Raw genomic sequence first — 24,935 nt, forward strand, 5'->3', positions numbered from 1 at the left:
TTGAGTGATATTAAGAAGCATCTTATCCTATTTTGAAGACCTATCTAGTTTAAATTTAAATTAGTCGGATTACAAATTTCGATCTTTTATTTTTAAAAAAAAACATGTTCAGTCAAATACAGTAGCCACAAAATGTTCATGGCTTGTCCCTTTCTTTCTTTCTTTCTTCATTCCCTTATTAATATTTGTCAAGTTGTCTCATTCATTGACAAATTTATGGTCAATATTTTTGTGATAGAGTGGAGTAGCAGAGATAGAAAAAACAGTGCAAAATACTCTATTTGAAGCTGAAAGGAACTTTCGTGCCCATTTGTATTATTAGCTAAATTTTAAGCCACATAGAATGATGCAACTTGTACTCACCAACAATTTCTAATTTGCCGTCTCATTTGATTTCCCTTTAATTTGTATCTATGTTTTTGTTCTCTCAAAATCATTGATTTTTTTTAATTATATAAATAAAGAGATTATGAAAATTTCATATAAAATATATTAAAATATAATAAATTCTTAACGGATTAATGGTTTACCCAATAACAAAATTGAGTAATCCGTCCCCCACACCAATAAGCCATTAATTATAAAATTTAAATTCATTCTCCACTCGCTAATCTGATAATCCAATACCAATAAGCCAATAAGTCAATTTTGCGGATGGGTTATCGTTAGCGGACGGTTTTGAACAGTCCTATACACTATTTCTAACATAATTTTTAAAGGAAAAAGGCATAAATTTCTCCTGATGTTATACCGAAAAGTCAGTTACACACTTAAACTATCATGGTGACCTATTATACACCTAAACTAACTAAAAGCGAAACTATTACACACCTGAACACATAACATCACTCTCATAGTATGTGGTGTATTACACTCGCTGCCACGTAGTGTCACGACCCAAAAACTGAGGTCATGATGGCACACATCTCAAAACCCAATCTGATGTGTAACCCTAAAAATAAAACTCATACAAGACTCCCAAAGGGGAAAGTGATGCCACGATTTAAATAAAAAGAAAAAAAAATAAAGAAATTATCCCAAAACCTGGTGTCATAAGTATAAAGAGCATCTAATACAAGGTTCGAATCTGAAGATACAACATAAGTCTCTGAATGATACAAAAGACTGAAAAATAAAGATAGACTAGTGACGATCCGAATTCTAGGACCTCACCACTAATCTGAGAATACACAATCCGCTAGAATATTAACTGCCACGTGGGGTACCCCGATTAGTATCTGCATCAAAAAGGGACACAGAAGTAGGGGTGAGTACAATTCACATGTACTCAGTAGGTTTTAGCTGACTGAGTATAAGAAATTAATCAAACCTATGAAATAAACTAAGGAACGCTTCCACCTGCATACAGAAAAGTCCTACTTCGGCATCGGTGCTGCCAGTTTATATATATATTGGCGCGAGTAAAGTAAACCCATAATAACAGCTCATAATCACAATTAATCAGATAATTCAAGCAGCACAGCTATCAATGCAATGCAATGCAATATGATGATGCAATGATGTGGTGGTACGGTGGAATCAAGACTATCGCACAGCCTGTCGTATACACCTGCCGAGCTGTGCTACCAAGCAGGACACATGGGGGTCTTGCAGACCATATAACTCAATCACAATATCTCATTATCCTTGCCACCTCCTCGTGGTCAAGGGATCACAATGCATCCACTACCCTGTCGGAAAACTGCCTCGGTCAGGGACTCAAGATACAAAGGTTGGGATCACAATGCATCCACTACCCTGCCGGAAAACTGCCTCGGTCAGGGACTCAAGATACAAAGGTTGGGATCACAATGCATCCACTACCCTGCCGGAAAACTGCCTCGGTCAGGGACTCAAGATACAAAGGTTGGGATCACAATGCATCCACTACCCTGCCGGAAAACTGCCTCGGTCAGGGACTCAAGATACAAAGGTTGGGATCACAATGCATCCACTACCCTGCCGGAAAACTGCCTCGGTCAGGGACTCAAGATACAAAGGTTTAAAGGTGTTTCATTTTCTTTCTCAAAAGGAATTTCCATATTTCTCAACTTCCCATGTTTCATGATATGATGAATGAGGATGAATGCATCAAAACACATATGCATGGAAGTAATAATCAACTCACATGTGGTATAAGGTTCAAAGTTCTCAAAACTTAACCTACACATGATATTCACCCTCAATAAATAGTAACGGGAAGAACACACTTTCATTTAAATATTCACCCCTTTCTCAACAATATTTCAATACTCAAGTATGCTCAAAACCCCAACTCAATCTCTCAGGCGGCATCACAAGTCAAATAATATACTCAAGCCTCTCTCTTAGGCAAATCATAATTCACATGCTCTCAAAGCAAATAAGATAACAAATAAGGCCCCCACACGGGCTATGTAATACAAATAAATCCCGTCACGGCAACACATTAATAAATAAGCCTCCACACAGACATCACAATATATATAACATTCTCAACTCATACTACAACCCCATCCCAAAGTCTATAACATATGAATGACTAATTACCCCATCTCAATCTCAAAGAAAGATAGCCAAACCTACCTCAATTGCCGAAGCCGCACTCGAATACCTCCACCGGACAAGCAACTCTCGAATTCAGCGCCCGGAATGACAACCCACTATCAACAATGAAACATACACGTCACAAGGAGTCCAATGACACCCATATTGATAGGTTTCGGAACCGGGGGTAAAATGGTCCAAAAATTAACTATTTTCGAAAAGGGTCAAATCTGGAAATTTATTGAACAATCCCATTCTATTGGTAATAAGGAACTCATGGTTGAAAAACCCATAAAAATAGAGCTCAAAACGAGTTGGAAATCACAATTTTCCTTAAATTCGGATTAGGGAAGAAACAAAGATTTTGGGGGTTTGAAACTAAAATTTAAGAGTTAAAATCGTCAAAAACTTAATGAAAAAGGAAGGTTTTAGGTCAAAAATCACTTACCCAACACTTTGCCTAAAAAATCTCTTCTCAAATCACCTCAAGGAGTTCAAGAACTCAAACAAATGATGAAAAATATTGAAATGGGAAGAAAGGGGCATTTTCTGCCCAAAAAGTTACTGTTCACGCGTGTTACTGTTCACGCGTGTTTTGTACAAATTTTCGAAAATCACCCTCAAGGTCATTACATTATCCACCACTAAAAAGGATGTTCGTCCTCGAACATAAGATAAAATAAAGTACCTGGGGTCTCAAAAAGCTGAGGGTACCGAGCCTGCATATCAGACTTTAACTCCCAAGTCGCCTCCTCAGCAGGCCGATGCTGCCACTGCACCTTGACCGAAGCGACCTCCTTGGTCCTGAGTCTACGAAGCCGCCTATCTAGAATAACTGTCGGCTCCTCCTCATGAGTCAAATCCGGACTCAACTCTACCGCATCATAAGAAATCACATGAGACTCATCCGGTATGTACTTGCGAAGCATGGAAACATGAAACACCGGATGGACAGCTGACAATTTAGGGGGTAAGGCCAACTTATACGCCATTCCACCTACTCTCCTCAGGATTTCAAACGGGCCAACAAACCTTGGGCTAAGCTTGCCCTTCTTTCCGAACCTCATCACACCCTTCATGGGCGATATTTTAAGCCACATGCAATCACCCACCATGAACTCTAAGGGACGAACCCTCCTATCAGCATAACTCTTCTGACGACTCTGAGCTGTCAATAGTCGACCCTGAATCAAACGTACCCGCTCCACAGCATCCCTAAGTAAGTTAGTATCCAATGCATCAACCGCAACAGAATCAAACCATCCAATGGGTGATCGACACCTACGACCATACAATGCCTCAAATGGTGCCATTTGAATGCTGGAGTGATAACTGTTATTATAGGCAAACTCTGCTAAGGGCAAGTGTTGGTCCCATCGGGCACCAAAATCAATCACACAGGCCCTAAGCATATCCTCCAACACCTGAATAGTCCGCTCGGACTGACCATCGGTTTGGGGATGAAATGCTGAACTCATCTCTAGCCGCATACCCAAACCACGCTGTAATGCCTTCCAAAAGTGAGAGGTGAACACTGAACCCCGATCCGATACAATAGAGATAGGCACCCCATGCAGCCTAACAATCTCACGAAGATAGATCCTAGCTAACTGATCCGCATTGTAGCTAGTCTTCACCGGAAGGAAATGGGCTGATTTGGTCAATCGATCCACAATCACCCAGACAGAGTCATACTTACCCAATGCCATGGGTAATCCAGACACGAAGTCCATAGTGATACGCTCCCATTTCCACTCAGGAATGGGCATCCTTTGCATAGGACCATCCGGTTTCTGATGCTCATACTTCACTTGTTGGCAATTTAAACACTTAGCCACAAAATCAATAATGTCTCTCTTCATGCCACACCACCAATAGTGTTGTTTCAAGTCATGAAACATCTTTGCCACTCCCGGGTGAATCGAATATTTGGAACAATGAGCCTCCTCCAATATCATACGTACCCATTCACTAACCTTGGGCACACAAATGCGACCATTAATCCTCAAAACTCCTTCCGAATCAAGAGAGGCTGATTTTGCTTCACCACTTAACACTTTGTCTCGAATGACCCTCAACTTTTCATCTTCAAACTGGTGTGTACGAATCTGGTCCATCAAAGTAGACCTAGCCTCCACAAAGGCCAAAATACTATGATGTGTAGAAATATCAAGTCGGACCAACTGTCTAGCCAATGACTGAACCTCCAATGCCAAAGGCCTCTCCACAGCCTTAAGAAAGGCCAAACTACCCATGCTAGATGCTTTGCGACTCAGGGCATCCGCTACCACATTAGCTTTGCCCGAATGATAAAGTATGGTAATGTCATAGTCTTTCAATAACTCTAACCACCTACGCTGCCGCATGTTCAGATTCGGTTGAGAAAAGATATACTTAAGGCTACGATGGTCAGTATAGACCTCGCAATGCACTCCATAGAGATAATGCCTCCACAACTTCAGAACAAACACCACCGCTGCTAATTCTAAGTCGTGGGTAGGATAGTTCTTCTCATGTACCTTCAACTGTCGAGAAGCATAAGCTATAACTCTACCTTTTTGCATCAATACACCACCCAAGCCGACTCCTGAAGCATCACAAAACACAATAAATGCCACGCCCTCCTCGGGTAAGGCTAGAATAGGTGCTGAAGACAATAATTCCTTGAGCTTTTGAAAGCTCGCCTCACACTCATCAGTCCACTGAAATGCCACGGTCTTTTGAGTTAGCCTAGTCAATGGAGCTGCAATAGAAGAGAATCCTTGAACAAACCGACGATAGTAGCCTGCCAACCCAATAAAACTCCGAATTTCGGTAACCGAAGTAGGCCTAACCCAATCACGAACCGCTGCAACTTTGGCTGGATCAACCATAATACCATCCTTGGTCACTATATGACCCAAGAATGTCACGGACTCAAGCCAAAACTCACATTTGGAGAATTTTGCATACAACTTCTCCTCTCTCAATCTCTAAAGGACTGTCCTCAGGTGCCTAACATAATCCGCCTCATTCTTGGAATAAACCAAGATGTCATCAATAAACACGATCACAAACGAGTTCAAATAAGGTCGAAATACCCGGTTCATCAACTCCATAAAAGCAGCCGGGGCATTAGTCAACCCGAAGGACATAAACACAAACTCATAATGCCCATAACGAGTCCTGAATGCAGTCTTCGGGATGTCAGATTCCCGAACTCTCAACTGATGGTAACCCGACCTCAAATCAATCTTTGAGAACACCGATGCACCTTGAAGCTGGTCAAATAAATCATCAATGCGAGGGGGAGGATACTTGTTCTTGATAGTGACTTTGTTCAACTGTCGATAGTCAATACACATCCTCATAGTACCATCTTTCTTCTTCACAAATAAAACTGGTGCACCCCACGGTGATACACTAGGTCTAATAAACCCTTTCTTCAATAAATCTTCCAATTGTTCTTTCAACTCTTTCAATTCTGCCGGAGCCATCCGATAAGGAGAAATAGAGATGGGTTTAGTGTCATGCTCCAAATCAATCACAAAATCGATATCACGGTCAGTAGGAACTCCCGGCAAGTCTGTAGGAAATACATCCATAAACTCTCTCACCACCCTCGTAGTCTCTATATGAGATGACTCCGTGGTGAGATCACGTACATGAGCCAAATAAGACAAACAACCCTTATCCATCAAGCGACGAGCACGAATATAAGATATCACCCCCTTAGGATATGAACTCGGATTACCTTTCTATACCATGCTAGGTAAACCGGGATAAGCTAAGGTCACGGTCTTTGCATAACAATCTAATATAGCATGATAAGGAGATAACCAGTCCATACCCAGTATCACATCAAAATCAAGCATGTCTAATAAGATCAAGTCAACTCGGGTCTCTCTACCCAAACATATCACTGCACACTCCCTATATACTCTATCCACCACTAAAAGTTCACCTATCGGGGTAAAATTAGTAATGGGCACAGCAAGAAGATCACTCATATAATCAATACCCACATCAAAATAAGTCAACACATAATAGTAAGTAGACCCTAGTTCAAATAATACTAACGTAAAATGATGGCAAACCAGAACAATACATGTAATAACCACATCAGAGGCCTCTGCCTCAAATTTACCTGGTATAGCATAGCATAATTAATGGTCACCCTTAGCCTGTGAACCACTACAACCACCACCTCGAGTACTCCATGAAGCACCTCAAACAACTAAAACTGGTGTATTGCAGACAACTTGTGATCCTAGCTGAATAGAAGAAGAATCACATATTTTCCCCTTATTCAAACTCACTATAACAAAATAACCCAAGTAAACTACTCCCAACTCATCATAGGAGGACCGATAGGTTTATGAGCAAGAACAGACCTCTATCACTTCTTAGCCATTCCCGCAATTATAAAGAGAAATAAGACATTCACTGTGCCTTCAAGATACCCGATTTTGAACAACCTGTCCTGACACTTGGTCAAAAAGATATAAGCCTTCTCAACAGTGATAACCTCAAACTTGGGAGACAATACCCTGACGAATCTCTCCAAATCTCTTTTGCTCCTAAGTAAACATAGCAATGCTAGAAGACATAGGTGGAACCACAGATCTCAAAGGAATCCAAAGTGGGCTAATTAGATATCTAAAATTTAAAATCTAACCGTCAAAGTCTAACCGACCATTTTCCATACTTTTTTTTTGTTGCTCCACATCTTCATACTCATAATCAGGCTCGAATGGGCATCACTAAATCATCCTTAAGCAAGAGCCGCTATTTCGAACCCGACAGTTACTTTTAATGCGGAAGGAATAGATTAGAGGTATACAACACTTAATATGAATAATTCGCACGAAAGGAATCAAAGGAAAGAGTTTCTTCTATTAAGTATCTTGTAGCCTCTCGAAGATAAGTACGGACGTCTACGTACCGATCCGCAAGACTCTACTAAACACCCTGCTCTTTAACTTATAAGACCGGTGAACCTAGTGCTCTGATACCAATTGTCACGACCCAAAAACTGAGGTCATGATGGCACACATCTCAAAACCCAATCTGATGTGTAACCCTAAAAATAAAACTCATACAAGACTCCCAAAGGGGAAAGTGATGCCACGATTTAAATAAAAAGAAAAAAAAATAAAGAAATTATCCCAAAACCTGGTGTCATAAGTATAAAGAGCATCTAATACAAGGTTCGAATCTGAAGATACAACATAAGTCTCTGAATGATACAAAAGACTGAAAAATAAAGATAGACTAGTGACGATCCGAATTCTAGGACCTCACCACTAATCTGAGAATACACAATCCGCTAGAATATTAACTGCCACGTGGGGTACCCCGATTAGTATCTGCATCAAAAAGGGACACAGAAGTAGGGGTGAGTACAATTCACATGTACTCAGTAGGTTTTAGCTGACTGAGTATAAGAAATTAATCAAACCTATGAAATAAACTAAGGAACGCTTCCACCTGCATACAGAAAAGTCCTACTTCGGCATCGGTGCTGCCAGTTTATATATATATTGGCGCGAGTAAAGTAAACCCATAATAACAGCTCATAATCACAATTAATCAGATAATTCAAGCAGCACAGATATCAATGCAATGCAATGCAATATGATGATGCAATGATGTGGTGGTACGGTGGAATCAAGACTATCGCACAGCCTGTCGTATACACCTGCCGAGCTGTGCTACCAAGCAGGACACATGGGGGTCTTGCAGACCATATAACTCAATCACAATATCTCATTATCCTTGCCACCTCCTCGTGGTCAAGGGATCACAATGCATCCACTACCCTGTCGGAAAACTGCCTCGGTCAGGGACTCAAGATACAAAGGTTGGGATCACAATGCATCCACTACCCTGCCGGAAAACTGCCTCGGTCAGGGACTCAAGATACAAAGGTTGGGATCACAATGCATCCACTACCCTGCCGGAAAACTGCCTCGGTCAGGGACTCAAGATACAAAGGTTGGGATCACAATGCATCCACTACCCTGCCGGAAAACTGCCTCGGTCAGGGACTCAAGATACAAAGGTTGGGATCACAATGCATCCACTACCCTGCCGGAAAACTGCCTCGGTCAGGGACTCAAGATACAAAGGTTGGGATCACAATGCATCCACTACCCTGCCGGAAAACTGCCTCGGTCAGGGACTCAAGATACAAAGGTTTAAAGGTGTTTCATTTTCTTTCTCAAAAGGAATTTCCATATTTCTCAACTTCCCATGTTTCATGATATGATGAATGAGGATGAATGCATCAAAACACATATGCATGGAAGTAATAATCAACTCACATGTGGTATAAGGTTCAAAGTTCTCAAAACTTAACCTACACATGATATTCACCCTCAATAAATAGTAACGGGAAGAACACACTTTCATTTAAATATTCACCCCTTTCTCAACAATATTTCAATACTCAAGTATGCTCAAAACCCCAACTCAATCTCTCAGGCGGCATCACAAGTCAAATAATATACTCAAGCCTCTCTCTTAGGCAAATCATAATTCACATGCTCTCAAAGCAAATAAGATAACAAATAAGGCCCCCACACGGGCTATGTAATACAAATAAATCCCGTCACGGCAACACATTAATAAATAAGCCTCCACACAGACATCACAATATATATAACATTCTCAACTCATACTACAACCCCATCCCAAAGTCTATAACATATGAATGACTAATTACCCCATCTCAATCTCAAAGAAAGATAGCCAAACCTACCTCAATTGCCGAAGCCGCACTCGAATACCTCCACCGGACAAGCAACTCTCGAATTCAGCGCCCGGAATGACAACCCACTATCAACAATGAAACATACACGTCACAAGGAGTCCAATGACACCCATATTGATAGGTTTCGGAACCGGGGGTAAAATGGTCCAAAAATTAACTATTTTCGAAAAGGGTCAAATCTGGAAATTTATTGAACAATCCCATTCTATTGGTAATAAGGAACTCATGGTTGAAAAACCCATAAAAATAGAGCTCAAAACGAGTTGGAAATCACAATTTTCCTTAAATTCGGATTAGGGAAGAAACAAAGATTTTGGGGGTTTGAAACTAAAATTTAAGAGTTAAAATCGTCAAAAACTTAATGAAAAAGGAAGGTTTTAGGTCAAAAATCACTTACCCAACACTTTGCCTAAAAAATCTCTTCTCAAATCACCTCAAGGAGTTCAAGAACTCAAACAAATGATGAAAAATATTGAAATGGGAAGAAAGGGGCATTTTCTGCCCAAAAAGTTACTGTTCACGCGTGTTACTGTTCACGCGTGTTTTGTACAAATTTTCGAAAATCACCCTCAAGGTCATTACACGTAGCGTCACGTCAACGCCACGTTAGAAATTATAATTTTTTATATATTTTTCTTTTATTTATTAATCAACTTTTATTTTATTAACTATATTTTATACTAATTAACTCTTAATTAATTATTAACTATCCATTCGATTTTTTATATTTTTTTCTTTTATTAACTATATTTTATACTAATTAGCTCCTAATTAATTATTAACCATTCATCCATTTTTTATACTTCTTTTCTTTTCTTTTCTTTATTAATTAATTTTTCTTTTATTAACTATATTTTATACTAATTAAATTATTATTAATTATTAACTACCCATCAATTATTAACCACTCATCCAATTTTTTATATTTCTTTTATTTTTTTCTTTATTAATTAACTTTTCTTTTATTAACTATATTTTATACTAATTAAATTCCAATTAATTATTAACTATCTTCTGATTTTTTATATTTTTTCTTTATTAATTAATATTTCTTTTATTAACTATATTTTATACTAATTAACTCTTAATTAATTATTGACCCCCCCCCAATACCCCCCCAATACCCAATCATCTTCTCCACCAAAATGGGAAGAATAATTCTTCTTCTTCTTTATGGATTCTGAAAGAAAAAAATATCAAGATTCAAAATAGTGAATAAATAGAGGTGGGTGTAAAGAATAAGATGGTAGATGTGTGTGAAGAAGAAAAGACGTTGGGGTGAGGTGATTTTTTTTTTTACTTTAATGGATTTTGAAAGAAAAAAATCAAGATTCAAAATGAGAGTAAATGGAGGTAGGTGTGAAGAAGAAGAGGGTAGGTGAGTGTGAAGAAGAAAGCATGTGAGGGTGGGGTAATTTTATTTTTTAATTTATTTTTTTTACTTTTACAGAATCTGACGAGCTGCTTTTTTTTTGCCACGTCAGTTGTAGGGGTAATAGTTTCATTGTCAGGTAGTTTAGGTGTGTAATAGTTCGCCATGATAGTTTAAGTGTGCAACTGACTTTTCGATATAACTTCAGAGAAAAATTTATGTCTTTTCTAATTTTTAAATAATATATGTTACTCACTTTGTCGCAATTTATAATACCCTTAACGTAATTTTTAAATAATATATATTATTTCTCTATCCCAATTTATGTGGCACAGTTGAAATTTCAAAAGCTAATCAAAATGTAATTTTCAAATAATATATGTTACTTCCTCTATATCAATTTATGTGGCACATGTGAAATTTGAGAGTTAATCAAATTTTTAATATGTTTTTAAATATTTTAAGTTGTTAGTTATTGTGATATATAGTACTGTTAACGTAATTACATAATTTTTAAATAACATATTATACTACTATTTTTTCGTAATTTTTAAATACATAACATAATGTAAAGAAAAGTAGGATAAATAAATTAAATTAAAATAAATATTAAGTATATAAGATAGAAGGAATTTAAGAAGAAAGGCAAATCAATCAATCGATTTAAATATATAGTAATCTTAACTATATACTGATCCTAAATTCCTCAAATTCGTTTATATAATATAGTTAACAACAACAATAATAATAATTCAGTGAAATTTTATTAAGTGAGGTCTGAGGAGGATAGATTATACGCATATTTTATCACTATCTTGAAGAGTTAGAAAAACTGTTCCTGAAAGATCTCGTGTCAAGTGTCTCAAATACAAGTAACAGAATAATATAGGTAAAAATAACTTATATCCTCCCTGAGTGCGAGAAACAGAGCACAAACGAATATACAACAAGTGGCTGGAATCTCCGGCAGCCGCGTCATTTAAGCTTTCAGTCAGAAACAACCCAAGGCAAGCCAAGTGTACTCCAAACAGATGAGTCTTCTTACCGGAAAAAAGAAGGCACTTGATGATTCCCATAGCCTTTTTCTCTATTATGCAATGCAACAAAAATATTTCCCACTTGCAAAAGCGAAAGAGAAAAAAGCAACCCACCCCAGTCCTTATCCGTGATAAATAGGAATCAATCTAAAGCTTCTTTTAACTAATTTTATTAAAATTCTTTTCCACTTTTCTTCTCCTCCCTCTGTTTCCTTTTCGACACTCTCTAGTTATATATATTAAGTTGTAGTTAAATGTCATTCAGGACTTTCATCGAATAGAATATGTGCTACTCAGGGGTTCCTTATTGGATTGGCAATCATGAAAAATATGTTCGTATTGCAAGGGAACAGGTTCCTGTACAGACAAGTGCAGCATCAACTGGAGGCAGAGGAGTTGGTGCTGGTGCTGGAATTGTGAAGCAGTGTGTTTGTTCACCAACAATCCATCCAGGCTCGTTTAGGTGCAGGCATCATCATGCTGATTATAAATGGGTTGTTCCATTAGGAACCAAGCCTAATCACTTTGGTGCTTCTGTCGCCAAGGCTCTATGACAATTCCGCTGTACAAATTCGTATTATCCTTGTATTTTTTTTATCCTTTTTAGCTTTTTCAATAACATGTGGATCATCTTGTTCACAAAGTCTCAAATATTTTCTCCGTTTCTATTCAGGTGAAATATTACTGTTTCATAGTCGAATAATTTTTTCCTTGATTATAATGTTCTTGTTTTTTTTAAAATCAAATTCTTGAGCTGCTCTCCTTCAACATTAAATGGCTATGGAGAGATTACAAATTGGGGAAAATTAGTACACATATAAAACAAGAGAAAAAAACAAAAAGAAAAGGAGAAAATAAGTCAAGATAGTTATTCCAAACCTCAATTTCAATTTCTTCCAAATCTGGGGAGGCTTCTAATCAAGCAAAGAATACATCAGACTTCACGGAATAAATTCCTTAATACGTGACGACTATGTTTAGTTATATACGTTTCCACTTTTCTACTTTTCTTCTCCTCCCTCCTTTGCGATCGAGTTGCGATACTTGACATAGTTATATATTAGTGCTGGTGAATTATTCATCAAATAGAAGATGTGCTACTCGGAATTTCCTTATTGGGTTTGTAACCTTAACAAAAGAGAACGTCGAGGACAATATCTTCCTGTTGTGCGGGAACAGGTAAGTAGAGGGATCCAAGATTTTGAACTTCACGATTCCATATCTACTATTTGTTACAATTTTGATGGATTTTTACCAACGTGTCCGCTCCTGCACAGGTTAGTGCAGTATCAAGGGGAGGAGCTGATGGTGCTGGAATGAGGAAGTTTTTGTGTGTGTGTTCCCCAACATTCCATCCAGGCTCATTCAAGTGCAGGCACCATCATGCTGATTATAAATGGGTTGCTCGACTCAGAAACAAAGCCTAATCACTTGTCACCAAGGTTCTATGACTATTCCCCTGTACAAATTCGCATTATCCTTGTAATTTTTTCATTTGTTTTCCCAATAAGATGTAGTTGATTTTGTCCATATCATCTCTACTCTTAAGATCATTTGGCTATTTTTACTCTGGGAGTGGTTGGTGAACAATGGGCGTCTTTTTGCATTTTTTTTTATAAAAGATCAGAGCTGAGGACATTCATTGATTATGGTTACTAGTTACATGTATTGAATTGAACTTCTTTTTTTCTAAAAAAATAAACATATCAGTCACTCTTTTAGCTTTTTCCTAAAATATTGAATTGAATTTGTAAAAAAATGAACTCTTGAAGCCTCTGTCACAGATGTTGCAAGATTTTCTTTTAGGACATGTGGGTTAATGTTTGTGTACCGCTTGCCTAACATAGAATCATCTCAATAGGAGAGGGGCCTCTGAGAAGAATGTAAAGGGATTTAAGAAGGTAGCGACAATGTAGTGCTCATCGTTTTAAATCAATGAACTAGCCTCAAAGTGAGCGAGAGTGTGTACTCCCTCCGTCTTCAAGGACAATTACTACACAGGTGAAATGAGAAAAAAAAATGTCTTCAACCACAAAAACAACACTTGAGAAAGTTATTTTAAGAAAGCACAACAAATAATTTGAGACGAGGGAATATAAAAGAGAGATTACCCGCACATGATAATATTATGTCGTTTTTCCTAGAATAAATGGTACAAGCAACTAGTAATACAGAAAGAACACGTCAGACGTGTGAATGTTGGTTTCCCCACAAACACGAAAAGTCTTCATAATTACATTATTGGGGAGTCTAATATGCAGTTCAATAAAACTTGGGATAATTAAAACACTTGAAACGTAATCAAATTGCACGTATGTATTTAATGACCATTAGAGCATTTACAAGGTCTCGAGCAGAGTTGAATACTTGCCCTCTATCCGTTTCCATAATTCACAATTCCATCTCGAACGAGAGTCACTGTCAGCAAAAGACAACAATGTTTATTTCTGAGCAATTACGTTATACATATGATGGTGCATTAGCAACAGCTATTGTACATTTTGGCTTCACATAACAATGTCGGGTTGTATACAACAATAACAAAGAGTACTTGAGCAGAAACTTCTGGGAAGTAGCCAAAAAATTTAACAGTAATACTACTATTTTGATTGATCTATGACAAAACAAATACCACTAAGCTAGATGTTAAGGGACAGAACCTGATATTATACCTCAGGGTAGCAGTTCTGATGAGTAATCGTTTCATTGCGTGTGTCCACAACAATTTCACACGACACTTTCCCCTGCAAAAACACGACGAAAATATATAAAAGTCTTATTCTGATTTACAGACCAGAACATCTCAATGAACAGTGTTAACACATGCACTTTCTGGCGTGACTCTGTCCAACTGCCCATCACATGAATATTAGAATATTAACACCTGAACAGTATTAAGTCTGGAAACTTGAGATCCAACCAAAAAGCAATCCCTCTCCCAGAAAAGAGTTATAAGAGCTTACAATAATGCAGAGTAAACAAGTTTAAGAGCTTCTGATTAGCCATCTAGATAACTTTTTTTCCCCTCCTTTCCCTGGTAACTTACATGACTGTTAGCATTGAGGGAATGTGGAGAAGTTCATTACTCTTGAGTTCCATTTGGTACTTGTGTGCTTGGACTAGACTAGTACTGTTGAGAAATGAAATGAAGGAAATTCCCCTAGCTCACACTAAAGAGCAGAAGGCCAGTCAGTACAGAGATTTCAAGATCATCAATTGATTGGTCATCTAGATAGAGTTATCGTTAAAGATGAAAATACCTCCTTACTCGCACTAAAGAGCAGAAAGCCTGTCAGAGATGGAATTTTTTCAAGATCATCAATTAACTTGTGATCAGGATAGAGTTCAACGTTCAAGATGAGATATCTGAAAGATAAATAGAGCCAACAGCACTGAAGATAGATACAGAATACCAACATGAAACAATCATAAAGATTGTTAGAATCAGATCCATAGAAGACAAGAATCTTAAAACCATTCTCTTGTACCTAGTATTTCTACAGTTAACAGCATAGTTTATTCTCCTGATAAAGATATTTCCTTAGTTGACATCAAGTAGACAATGGTAACATGTGGGTTCACTACAGTATTCTAAACAATAACACCAGTGTAACCATGGGAAATAAGAAAACTAAAAAATCAATACGTCATACAATGAAATGAACAATAGTGCTACCATGTAATGTCAATATCAAATTACTTCTTCTGGTGCAATTAGGTTGTTCACTTCTATTAAGCATGACTATTAGAAGAAGGGTTAAAAATATGAAATTTTGATATTAGTTGAGAAACACAGAAGGGCAAATCATGATTTTTGTCGTAAAATTGCAGAAAAGATGACCTTGTATGGAGAACAGTTAAATGAGTCTCTTGAAACTTCTAATTTTATTTTTTTATGGTACTTACACATGCAAAAACTTTTCTTTTAACAAAAGTAGACAACAGTTTGGGATAAAGAGCTTTTTGGGACAAAGAAAGCATACAGGAACAGGGGATCCTTTAGAAGAGAAAATAAGCATTTATCAGACTTCAGAGAACTGAATATTTTCCATTCTAAAGAAATACCACAGATATCCCAACACACGGAAATAAAATCATGTGTTGACATAGTTCCCCCCATCTAAACTACTCACTAAAGTTTATTCCTTTTTTTTTCTTAATCCATGAATATCTACACATAATGAACTTCCAATCCCGTTAGACCAAATGAAATTTCTCCACGCTCACTATTTAATTTTTTCTTTTGAATCCCTGGTGTCCGCGCCAACTTGCTCGCACACCCGCAATAGATATGGTAACTCTGTCCACAGAGACAAATGCTAGGACAAATGGAAAAAGAATCACCTAGTGTTTTTGTCTCTCTTGGAATTCGAACTTGAGACCTTATGTTTCTTTAACTCACTTCATTGACTACTAAGCCACACAAGGGTGCTTCAAGTATATCATTTAGCAAGCAAGTTTACACAGCAGCAGCTAAACTAATATCGAATCCCAAAATTTGATGGAAAACATAGTATTAATTAAGTTATGCAATGGCAATAGAGTTGAAAGAGTATACCTTTATGGGAATATCAAATAGGACCAAGCCAAGCTCACCACCAATCTGAGTAACAGTATCAAAAGTAATAGAACCCCTAGCCAAATCCTCGATCAATGGAATTATATCAGAGAAAATGCTAACATCGGTTAGCTCAAGCGTGGCGTTGACATAGGAAGAAGCCCTGGCCTTAATACGACCATAATCAGATATAACATGCCCGAGCTGCTTACCCCTGTACCCTACAGAAATCACTACGGAACGAAAATTGACCGAATAAAAGTCTTTATTACGAATCTTAGCAGTGACATCCAGGGTAACGTCGATTGCAATTTTAGGGAATGAGTGGACTTTAAGGTGACGGAGATGGAGCCGGGCAATGGAGAGTTCCGGATCAGAGGGCCATAGGAAGAAGAGTGCGGCGAAGAGGAGGATGAACACGGCGGCGCAATAAACGTAGCGACGGCAAGTTCGTCGGAGTAATTGTCTAGGGGTACGGTAGTATTGAGGTAAAACGATAATGTATTGGGGTTGTTGAGGGGGATAGGAGGGGAGGGGGGCGTAGGGGGTAGGGGGTGAATCGGAGAATTTAGATGAAGTCATTGGTGGGGTGAGGGTTTTAGGAAAATTGGGAGCGGGAGATATTGTTATATAAGGAGGAAGAGGAAGATGCGTCCGTCAGCGTCAGAAATCCTCGGTGTTTCTGTCGGATGAAGAGTCTTGTATTTTACTCAACTCATGTTGGCTGTTGCGTGGTGGTTTAATGATCGATGCTAATTGAAATTAATTTGCATTTACTTTCTTTTTTTTAACGTTTAGGATATCTCGCAACCGCTACCATCTAGCCTTTATCATTTAGGTGAGTATTTTATGGTGATCATTTTGTGCGTATTGAGTAAATTCTCCACTAACTTTAGACAAACGGGCTCGACTAAGAGGACATTAAGAGGGTTGGATCCTGTTTACTTCACTCTTATGTACTTTCTCCATTCAAAAATAATTGAATTGTTAAAGTATTTTTTAGTATTTAAAATAATTAAATTGCTCACTATTTAAGATAGATGTTGGATTATTTTTTTCCAATTTTACCTTTCATTAATTAAATTTTTCAGGTTGAGTTTCAAGAACTTGATTTTCTTAGTACATTAATATGATTTAACTTTTCATTAACCATAATACTTTATATCTTCCTATTTATCTCATTCATCTTACCTCCAAAAAATTGTTGCCAATTTTAAGATTTTTAGGACTAAAAGTTTTACCTCCAAAAATGCCAAACGTATCTAGAAGGAGAAATATGTTTAGTATTTTTAAGGGTCTTTTTTTGGAGTTTGTACTAGAAATAAATGAATGAATTAAATGAGCATTGAGAATTAATATGATCATTATTAATGTTTTGGAGTTTGAAAAGGACAAAAATGAAGAAACATGACTAATTTATGTCTGTTTTTTTTTATATTAAAAAGTGTGTCATAGCTCAATAATTTAATTATTTTGAAACGGAGGGAATGCTAAGGTAAGGTGGTGTGAAAGGGAGGAAATAATTTGCATTTGTCTTCAATTTTGGGCAATCAAATCGATCATTACATAAAATGAGATTTTTATCATTATATAATAATGAATTTAATAATACGACACAACAAAATTTAAATAACAATAAAAAATTACATTATATTTATGGATGTCTAAAGTTGGTTGTTCACCAGGTCCAATTTTCGAGTTTCCACTTCTTTTTTTCTTTTTGTTGTAACTCAAACTTAACATCAAACCCATCCATTTGTATTCATTTGGGGTAAAAAAAAAGCAAAATGCAGCCTTCAAAACCAATAGACAGTGATTAAATTAGCTTGCATCTATCTGAAGCGAGAGGCAAGAAGACAAAGTTCCCTTAATTAAAAATCTCTGTAATTTTACCTTAGCTAACCAAAATTCTCAAGTATTTATTTGGACCACTAATTTCTATAACTTGCACATCCTTGAGATGATCTATAACAAGAATATTTTAGGCCAATGCATTCATAGACGAGAATGGTAACGTTCTCATTGCTCTTTCAAGTTCTTGTCAGACTTGAATTGGCACAGCAGCGTCTAGGAAGAGCAAATAATTCTGAACTTGCTGGCTTCTTGACACATTCTGCTATAAACTCAAATCTTCTTTGATCCATATACAAGAACAGTACAAACAATGAAATAAATCATCAATCAAAGGGCAATGCAAACGGGTACAAGGTTTATAGTACAACTTGTATACAGTGTCATCAAAATCATGTGTTGCCATTTCTATTACGATGCTTTGCGATAGACCTCAAGTCCCTGTACATATCCGCACAGGCAAGAGAAAATTCTGACATTGCCATGAAAAGTTCAGGCAAGCGGCTTCTCAGACTGGTCAAAGACTTATCTCTCACCTGAAGACATTGCCTCTGGTATGAGTCCTCCTCATCCTCCAGCCTCTTCTTCAGCGCCTCTAATTGTAGCTGCCGATCAACCACAAGATTATCTTCCTGTGCCGATTCTGAATCCATTTCATCTGAGGTTTTACGCTGCATATGCTTGTGATACCAATCCTCATATTGCCTAGTCTTCTTGTTAAGCTCTCTCCGAGTATCCTCACACCTGTCTCTCAGCTTCATCTCCTCCTTTTGGTATTCAAAGATAGTATTTATGACAGCTGAAAAGTTATAAATAGCAGTTCTAGCCAACTCATCAGGAAGCTTCTCGAGATAATCATGCCAGGCATGTATAAGTGCCAAAATTGGCGGATTTTGGGGTCTTTGTGGCGACGAAACCTTTTCTTTCAGATTTGTGTCTATAGGGATGAGATTTAGCTTTAACCAATTGTTAAGAGCTTTGATATACTGTTTTTGGTAGATAACCAATTTGTCAAACTGTGAATGCCACTCTTGGACAACAACATACAACTGCAAAGTTCGTTCATGATGATGCTCAGTTGTTTCTTTAGGGGATTGAGATATATCCAAAGACTTCAGTGCTTGCACAATCTTAGACTGACTTACGTGATATCCTTTCATGGTCTCCCACATTATAGCCATCCTGCAATTGATAACAAAAATTTTCAGGACAAAACCTACGGATTAATATCTCCGAGTTGGCAATTTTGAGTGGCCAAGGCGGAGAAATGAACAAACATTTAAAAAGAACAGCTGCAAACAACCCTCTCATTTCTATTGACACAAATTGTAAATGTTTGGGGACACACATACATGGATGGGATAATAGATCTTGTTCAGAGAACTAGCCAGTCAGGCTCAATCAACTCAGATGAAGGAGCCTTTTTAAAAAAATTAGAGAGAGTTCAATGGAAGAAAATTTTGCTTTAGGAAACAGATTGCAATATGGCTTCGCCTATGCACACATCTAAAAGACTTACCCATCAACCAGAGCAACCAATTTTGGATAAAGTTGCTCATCACGTAACCGATTTATCTCTGAAACAGTAGAATCCATCGACTGCATGTCGACAATGTATCTTGTGTGTAGATGACTTACTGTAGCTTTCACTCTCTCCAAGCCTTCTGTATTTGTACCGCGTTTCTTGAGCTTATTCAATGAAGCGACCTTTCTCTGATATTCAAGTTTCATTTGTTCTCCTGCCTGTGGAGGGATCACCAGAAATCCATGAGAAACATGCAAATCAGATAGCAGAATTCAAACCCAAATAGCATTATATGATTTCCTCTGACAACTTCATAATATAATTTTAAATGCCATAAGTAAACTTGAATTCACTAACTTTCGAAAAACCAAAAGAAGAGTTCCAACACAGAAACAGGATCATGATAAATAAGGGAATATATCCTTCATGACTGAGTTGCTAACATAAGTAAACACACAGCACCAGAGGACATTATCCTAATCCAAAGGGGCTTCTACTAGGGCACTTGACAGAAACCAAAGATGATTTAGGTTCTGGAATGGGGAAGTGACAGTTGATAAAGATAATTTGTTGAGAAGAAACTAGTTCAGAAAACGACAGTTTGTTGAGAAGACAGAGTTAAAGGAGAATTATGCTTTACAACATCGCCTTTGACATCCATTCAGGGCCTATCATACTCATTCAACATCTATGAGTAAAGGCCAAGTTAGCAAAAATCCCAAAAAGAGTAGCGAATAATTCAAAACTTGTTCTCAGAAATATTGCACCGCGCAAAGAAATTTTCAACAGTGAAACCATGACAACTGTTGGGAGTTTCTCCCTTCATTTCCTTCATCTTCACATTACCAACCCAGAAACTCAAGAGGGTTTACCACATTTCCATCCCAGAAACTCAGAGGCATCTAGTATCTTACTCTTCCCCAATTCTCCACAGGGAAAATATATTTTTAAAATGCCATGATAGGGCTCAGTGTCTTTCCAAGTTATCAGAAAAATTTAAAAGGAAGTGCAATAATAAATAAGCATCACCTTTTGCAGGGTTTGTTGAATTACTTGGTAAAACAGATGCAAACATAGAAATTTCTGCTGGAGAGAGAGAGAGAGAGAGCATTATTATTATTCTACGCCTTATTGCTGTAGTAGATGGGATGAGCAATAGATAATTGTTTCACTTGTTCACTGCATATGCTAAACAATTCAAGATTTGAACTATATGGAAGGAGAAGGGTAACAAATACAAGCCTTTGTTAACTCTAGTGGTTGCTATTCTAGTCATAATTTTGAACTTATCCGGAACGAGAAGGGTAACAAAAAGAAAACTTTGTATAGCCCATAATTTGGTAACCGTCCCAACCCATCCAAAATAGGGCGGGTTGGGTGAGAAACTATAGAGAAGATGGATCAAAATAAGTGAACTCAAAATGACCATCAAACTATTGGTTTTAATGGCTTAACCAATGTAAATCAGGGATCAAAAACCAGCTCAAACCCTATGGGTTAACCAACCACCCAGACCCAGTTTTCTCTCCATCAGTTCTTCCCATCATTCTTCAGAGCACAGCCAATGCTTTCTCATCCAGTCTCTGTCTCTCTTCTCAAACTCCTCTGATGTCTCCTATGTTTGCCTCTCTTCATCATCTCGATGAAAATCCTGGTCCATTTTCTTTGAAAAGTTTGGTAGCAGAATTCAACTCTTCTTCTTCAACAATTGAATTGCACTGCCAATTAGGTTTTTGACTGGTTAAAGGAGCAGCCACTTAAGGTTAGTGTCTATATATAGTTAAAGTAGGATACCCTGCGGTTGGAATTCAATCTATGTTGTATTAGAAGCACAGTTTTCTTTTTAAAGATTCCAGTTTGTTTATATTAAGAACACCGGTCTGACCTGTAAGGTTAAGCTTTGATTATCTTAAGATCTATACTTAGAAATTTAACGAGAGTTGAGGAAACTTTATGGTTCTTGCATTTGACTGCAATTAGGTAAGTCTTAGAGCTATTGAATCTGTACAAGGACAACTCTGGAAACTGTTGAGAACATTCCTCAATTCAGGAAAACTTCTGAAAGCACAACATTGCTGGTATGACAATGTTTATTTGGATGTATTACATCAATCTTTCAAAATACAACTATATATAAGATTCCAGCATGTGTTTTCTTTAAGGCGAACTAAACCCAACCAAGCCAATAATATCTAACAATTTGTTAAGCTACTTGAATTTATTTTTCCCATACAGTTACCACTTACAAGACTTACACAAGTTGATTGAATTGTTCACATTGGCCATCTAGAGAGATTATATGCCATTATGGGGGAGAACTCTTGAATAGGAAAGAGGGGGGAAACGGACGATGAGATCATTGAGAAAAAAAAATTGAAAAGATGTTTTAGGTTATCTGGATTGGACTATAACCATTGTTTAGCCCATATTACCCCAAACAAACTTTGGGATGGTTGGGTCATTGACCCGTTTATTGACTTAACCATTCTATCCTGCCTAAATTTGGCCCACCCTCCCATTTTATACTCCCAATCCCACCCCCACCCCCACAACATAAACTCTATGTTCTAGGATACCCAGATATAAAGCACTCTATACAGTATCAAACAAAAACAGGATAGCAGCTTTTGGAAATAACTCTAAGTGCTTTTTATTGGGTATTTTTACTAGAGGCCAAAGCATCATGCCAACCAGGCATGTTCAACCTCAATATAACAGCTAAGAATATATTTAAGTGGAGCTGCTTCTTCAGATCTTCTATTCGGATACCTTAGTTTAGCAGGAACTCCATGCTACACAGATGCTTCATTTAGCGCTTATCAACACCAAGGTGTAACTCATATACCCCAATAGTGATGCGACACATTATAAGAAGTTTCAGATTCTTTGAAATGTTGACCTATGTTCTTGAGTCAGAGGCCATTTAGTTAAATCATCATCTTTGAGATGCTTTACAACAAGTGTGTACAGACTCCGACATGAAACACAGAAAAAAATACTCCTAAAATCTCATAGATGAAGCCACCTGGAGCTGGGAGGAAAAAAATGAGGATCCAATGAACTCAGACATTGCAAACAAGAAAGTGATAAATAAACACACCTTCACTTCATCATACAGTTTTTTCTCCCATGCAAGCATCTTGTCTAACACGGTTGCATGAGTTTCATGTTCTTCTGAATCGAAGTCATCCAACCCATCATCGGCATTTGGCAAACCTCTGAAGGACCTATTCCATGTTATGACGCGCATGACCCTTGCAGAATGATCAATGTGTCCTAATAAGCAAAAATTACAGAGATTTAAACAACATACCCAATTGTGTGTTGACAACCATTGACCAGAAAGTAAAACATCAAAATTAATTAACCACATTTTGATCAAGGCTTGCAACTTAGGGAACATTTGAATAACAATGAAGATAATCCTGCATAAAAAGAACCCACGAATTAAACTGAATATTTCTTAGAGAGATCTTAAATTTACCTCTATTATCGGCAAAATTTGAGTGATAATGCAATCGATTTGCCTCAAGCATCTTAGATACTTCCTGAGCACTCTCGGACGCCTTAAGGAAACAATCATCCAGCTCAGAGAATATCTGAAGAAGGTTAAATTGGCCTCCTTTCTTTTTACTCTCTCCTGGAATAACATTTTTCACTCTTTTCAAACCCTTTGTAGCAACTTGAGGTGGAGGAGGTGGCTGTGATGGCGGCTCCTCTACTGTTTCCACCACCTCTGCCTCCTCTGGCATCTCATTTTTCCTCACTCTTTCATTTTCATCAGCGCGACCATCGTTTTCAATTTTCTTGGCCCTTTCCTCCATCATCTTCCGTTCAAGTTCCTCTCTTTCAATCCTACTCTCGTCCACCTCAGCTAGCGTTGACCCTGGTACATTTTCCATTGAAGGGAAGAAAAAATCCCATGACATGGAGGCCATCCCTTTGTTATCTGGTGGTGGGGGGGGAGGTGGCGTTCGATTATTCTGCGGTGGCGTCCGAGGTGGAGAAGGAGGCGTAGGCAATTCTTCAACCTCGATTCCCTGTCGATGAGATGCTGCACCTCTGCCCCCAATTCCCCCGCCGCCGCTACTTTTACTACTACGGTGCCTTAAGTTATGCGTGCTTTCAGTCTCCGTATCATCTTCGTTCTCCTCTTCGATAATCATCTCGGATCGTTTCGGGTCGGGTGTAGGGATAGAGATTTCGGGCATGGTAGCAGCACGCTGTAGAGGAGAAGGTGGGAAAGGGGGGTTGGAAAAGGGTGGGAGGGGAGGTGGAGGAGGCATGTCTATAGGGGCGGAAGAGAGGGGAGGAGTAACACCGGGGAGGGGAGAAGAGGAGGAGGAGGCGGCGGCGACGGCGGCAGTAGAGGGGAATTGAACCTCACCGTGAGCGTAATCGCTGAGGGCAGCACCAGTGTTCTTAAGGGACATAGTATAAGCAGAGTGAGCTGCGGCAAAGGCGTTGCGGGCAGATACAGCTTCCTTCATGAAGTGCTTTCGCTCTTTGCATCGAGTAACAGTTTCTTCATTCTCGATCTTCGATTGCGTACACCCCATTGTACAGAAGACGACGCAAACAACACTAACACTCCATATATATGTAAAAATTTACAGAAGACGAGATTTTACTAAGAAGTTTATAGCTGAAATGGAGAGAATTTAGATCGGATCAGCTCTGAAGAATCGTGTAGAATTTGAGAAAAGAGTAGTAATAGACATGGAAATTCTGTACAGTCACAGAGAGAGAATACTCTTTTGCTTTTTGTTTCTAAAGAAAAGGGGATTCCATTAAGGAAAACCACAAAGGAAAAAAAATGAAAATTTCGCGTTTAACCGCACCGCCTGCTTAATCCTCAACGGCGACTTCCACAATTACGTATCGGTAATTTGTTTCCCAACTCAAAATACGTAATCTGTGTGGATTCTATTCTTCACATATTGCCACTTAGTTAATAAATGTTTTAAGTACTCATCAATTTTTTCGACATATCTTTTACGTAAAAATTATTTTTTTGGGTCTGATTTTTTTAATTGTTACATAGGGAAAATTGGAACCTAAACCTCACTACAAAAGGCAGTTAAGATTAATTAATTTTCCGCTCCAGTTGTTCAACAAATGTAGGAGCAACAATTTATCATAAACATGTGTTAGTACAATAATACATGTTTTCTTCTTTACTTCTCTTTTCCTTTTAATTATTTTTTCTTGTGTTGGCGGGGGGGGGGGGGAGCAGAAGCTTTCAATACAAGTTTAGGTAGGAATATGATAGTGCACTTATTTAAAGCAGAAATTCCAGTGTTTGCATGCAG

The 24,935-nt window shown here is 37.9% G+C and overlaps 2 protein-coding genes across 3 annotated transcripts; both read right to left on the reverse strand.

The window, feature by feature from the left end:
- Positions 1-13,783: 13,783 nt before the first annotated feature.
- LOC129895160 (uncharacterized) lies at positions 13,784-16,977 on the reverse strand. Of its 2 annotated transcripts, none has more exons than XM_055970822.1 (3): positions 16,248-16,977; positions 14,350-14,433; positions 13,784-14,107 (listed from the first exon to the last, which is right to left on the reverse strand). In XM_055970822.1, the coding sequence occupies exons 1-2, from the start codon at positions 16,827-16,829 to the stop codon at positions 14,356-14,358; spliced, it is 660 nt and encodes a 219-aa protein (XP_055826797.1). In that variant the 5' UTR covers positions 16,830-16,977; the 3' UTR covers positions 13,784-14,107; positions 14,350-14,355. The 2 variants fall into 2 exon arrangements, with proteins under 2 accessions (XP_055826797.1, XP_055826798.1); XM_055970823.1 differs by having other exon boundaries at positions 14,362-14,433; positions 16,248-16,974.
- Positions 16,978-18,208: 1,231 nt separating this feature from the next.
- Positions 18,209-24,496, reverse strand: LOC129894380 (protein ALTERED PHOSPHATE STARVATION RESPONSE 1). The gene is made up of 4 exons (XM_055970049.1): positions 23,108-24,496; positions 22,724-22,899; positions 19,618-19,841; positions 18,209-19,280 (listed from the first exon to the last, which is right to left on the reverse strand). The coding sequence occupies exons 1-4, from the start codon at positions 24,180-24,182 to the stop codon at positions 18,491-18,493; spliced, it is 2,265 nt and encodes a 754-aa protein (XP_055826024.1). The 5' UTR covers positions 24,183-24,496; the 3' UTR covers positions 18,209-18,490.
- Between the last annotated feature and the right edge of the window lie 439 nt (positions 24,497-24,935).

This window comes from Solanum dulcamara, chromosome 7 (genome assembly GCF_947179165.1).
Source record: "Solanum dulcamara chromosome 7, daSolDulc1.2, whole genome shotgun sequence".
Taxonomy (NCBI): Eukaryota; Viridiplantae; Streptophyta; class Magnoliopsida; order Solanales; family Solanaceae; genus Solanum; species Solanum dulcamara.

What these genes read in the sequence shown, in the direction of transcription:
- LOC129895160 (XM_055970822.1), bottom strand. Translation starts at nt 16,829, where the DNA reads ATGACTTCATCTAAATTCTCCGATTCACCCCCTACCCCCTACGCCCCC. An exon ending in TATTTGATATTCCCATAAAG is followed by an intron (nt 14,434 to 16,247) that starts GTATACTCTTTC and finishes GTGTTTTTGCAG; the next exon opens with GGGAAAGTGTCGTGTGAAAT.
- LOC129894380 (XM_055970049.1), bottom strand. Translation starts at nt 24,182, where the DNA reads ATGGGGTGTACGCAATCGAAGATCGAGAATGAAGAAACTGTTACTCGA. An exon ending in AAATTTTGCCGATAATAGAG is followed by an intron (nt 22,900 to 23,107) that starts GTAAATTTAAGA and finishes TTTGCTTATTAG; the next exon opens with GACACATTGATCATTCTGCA. An exon ending in TTGGTTGCTCTGGTTGATGG is followed by an intron (nt 19,281 to 19,617) that starts GTAAGTCTTTTA and finishes TATCAATTGCAG; the next exon opens with GATGGCTATAATGTGGGAGA.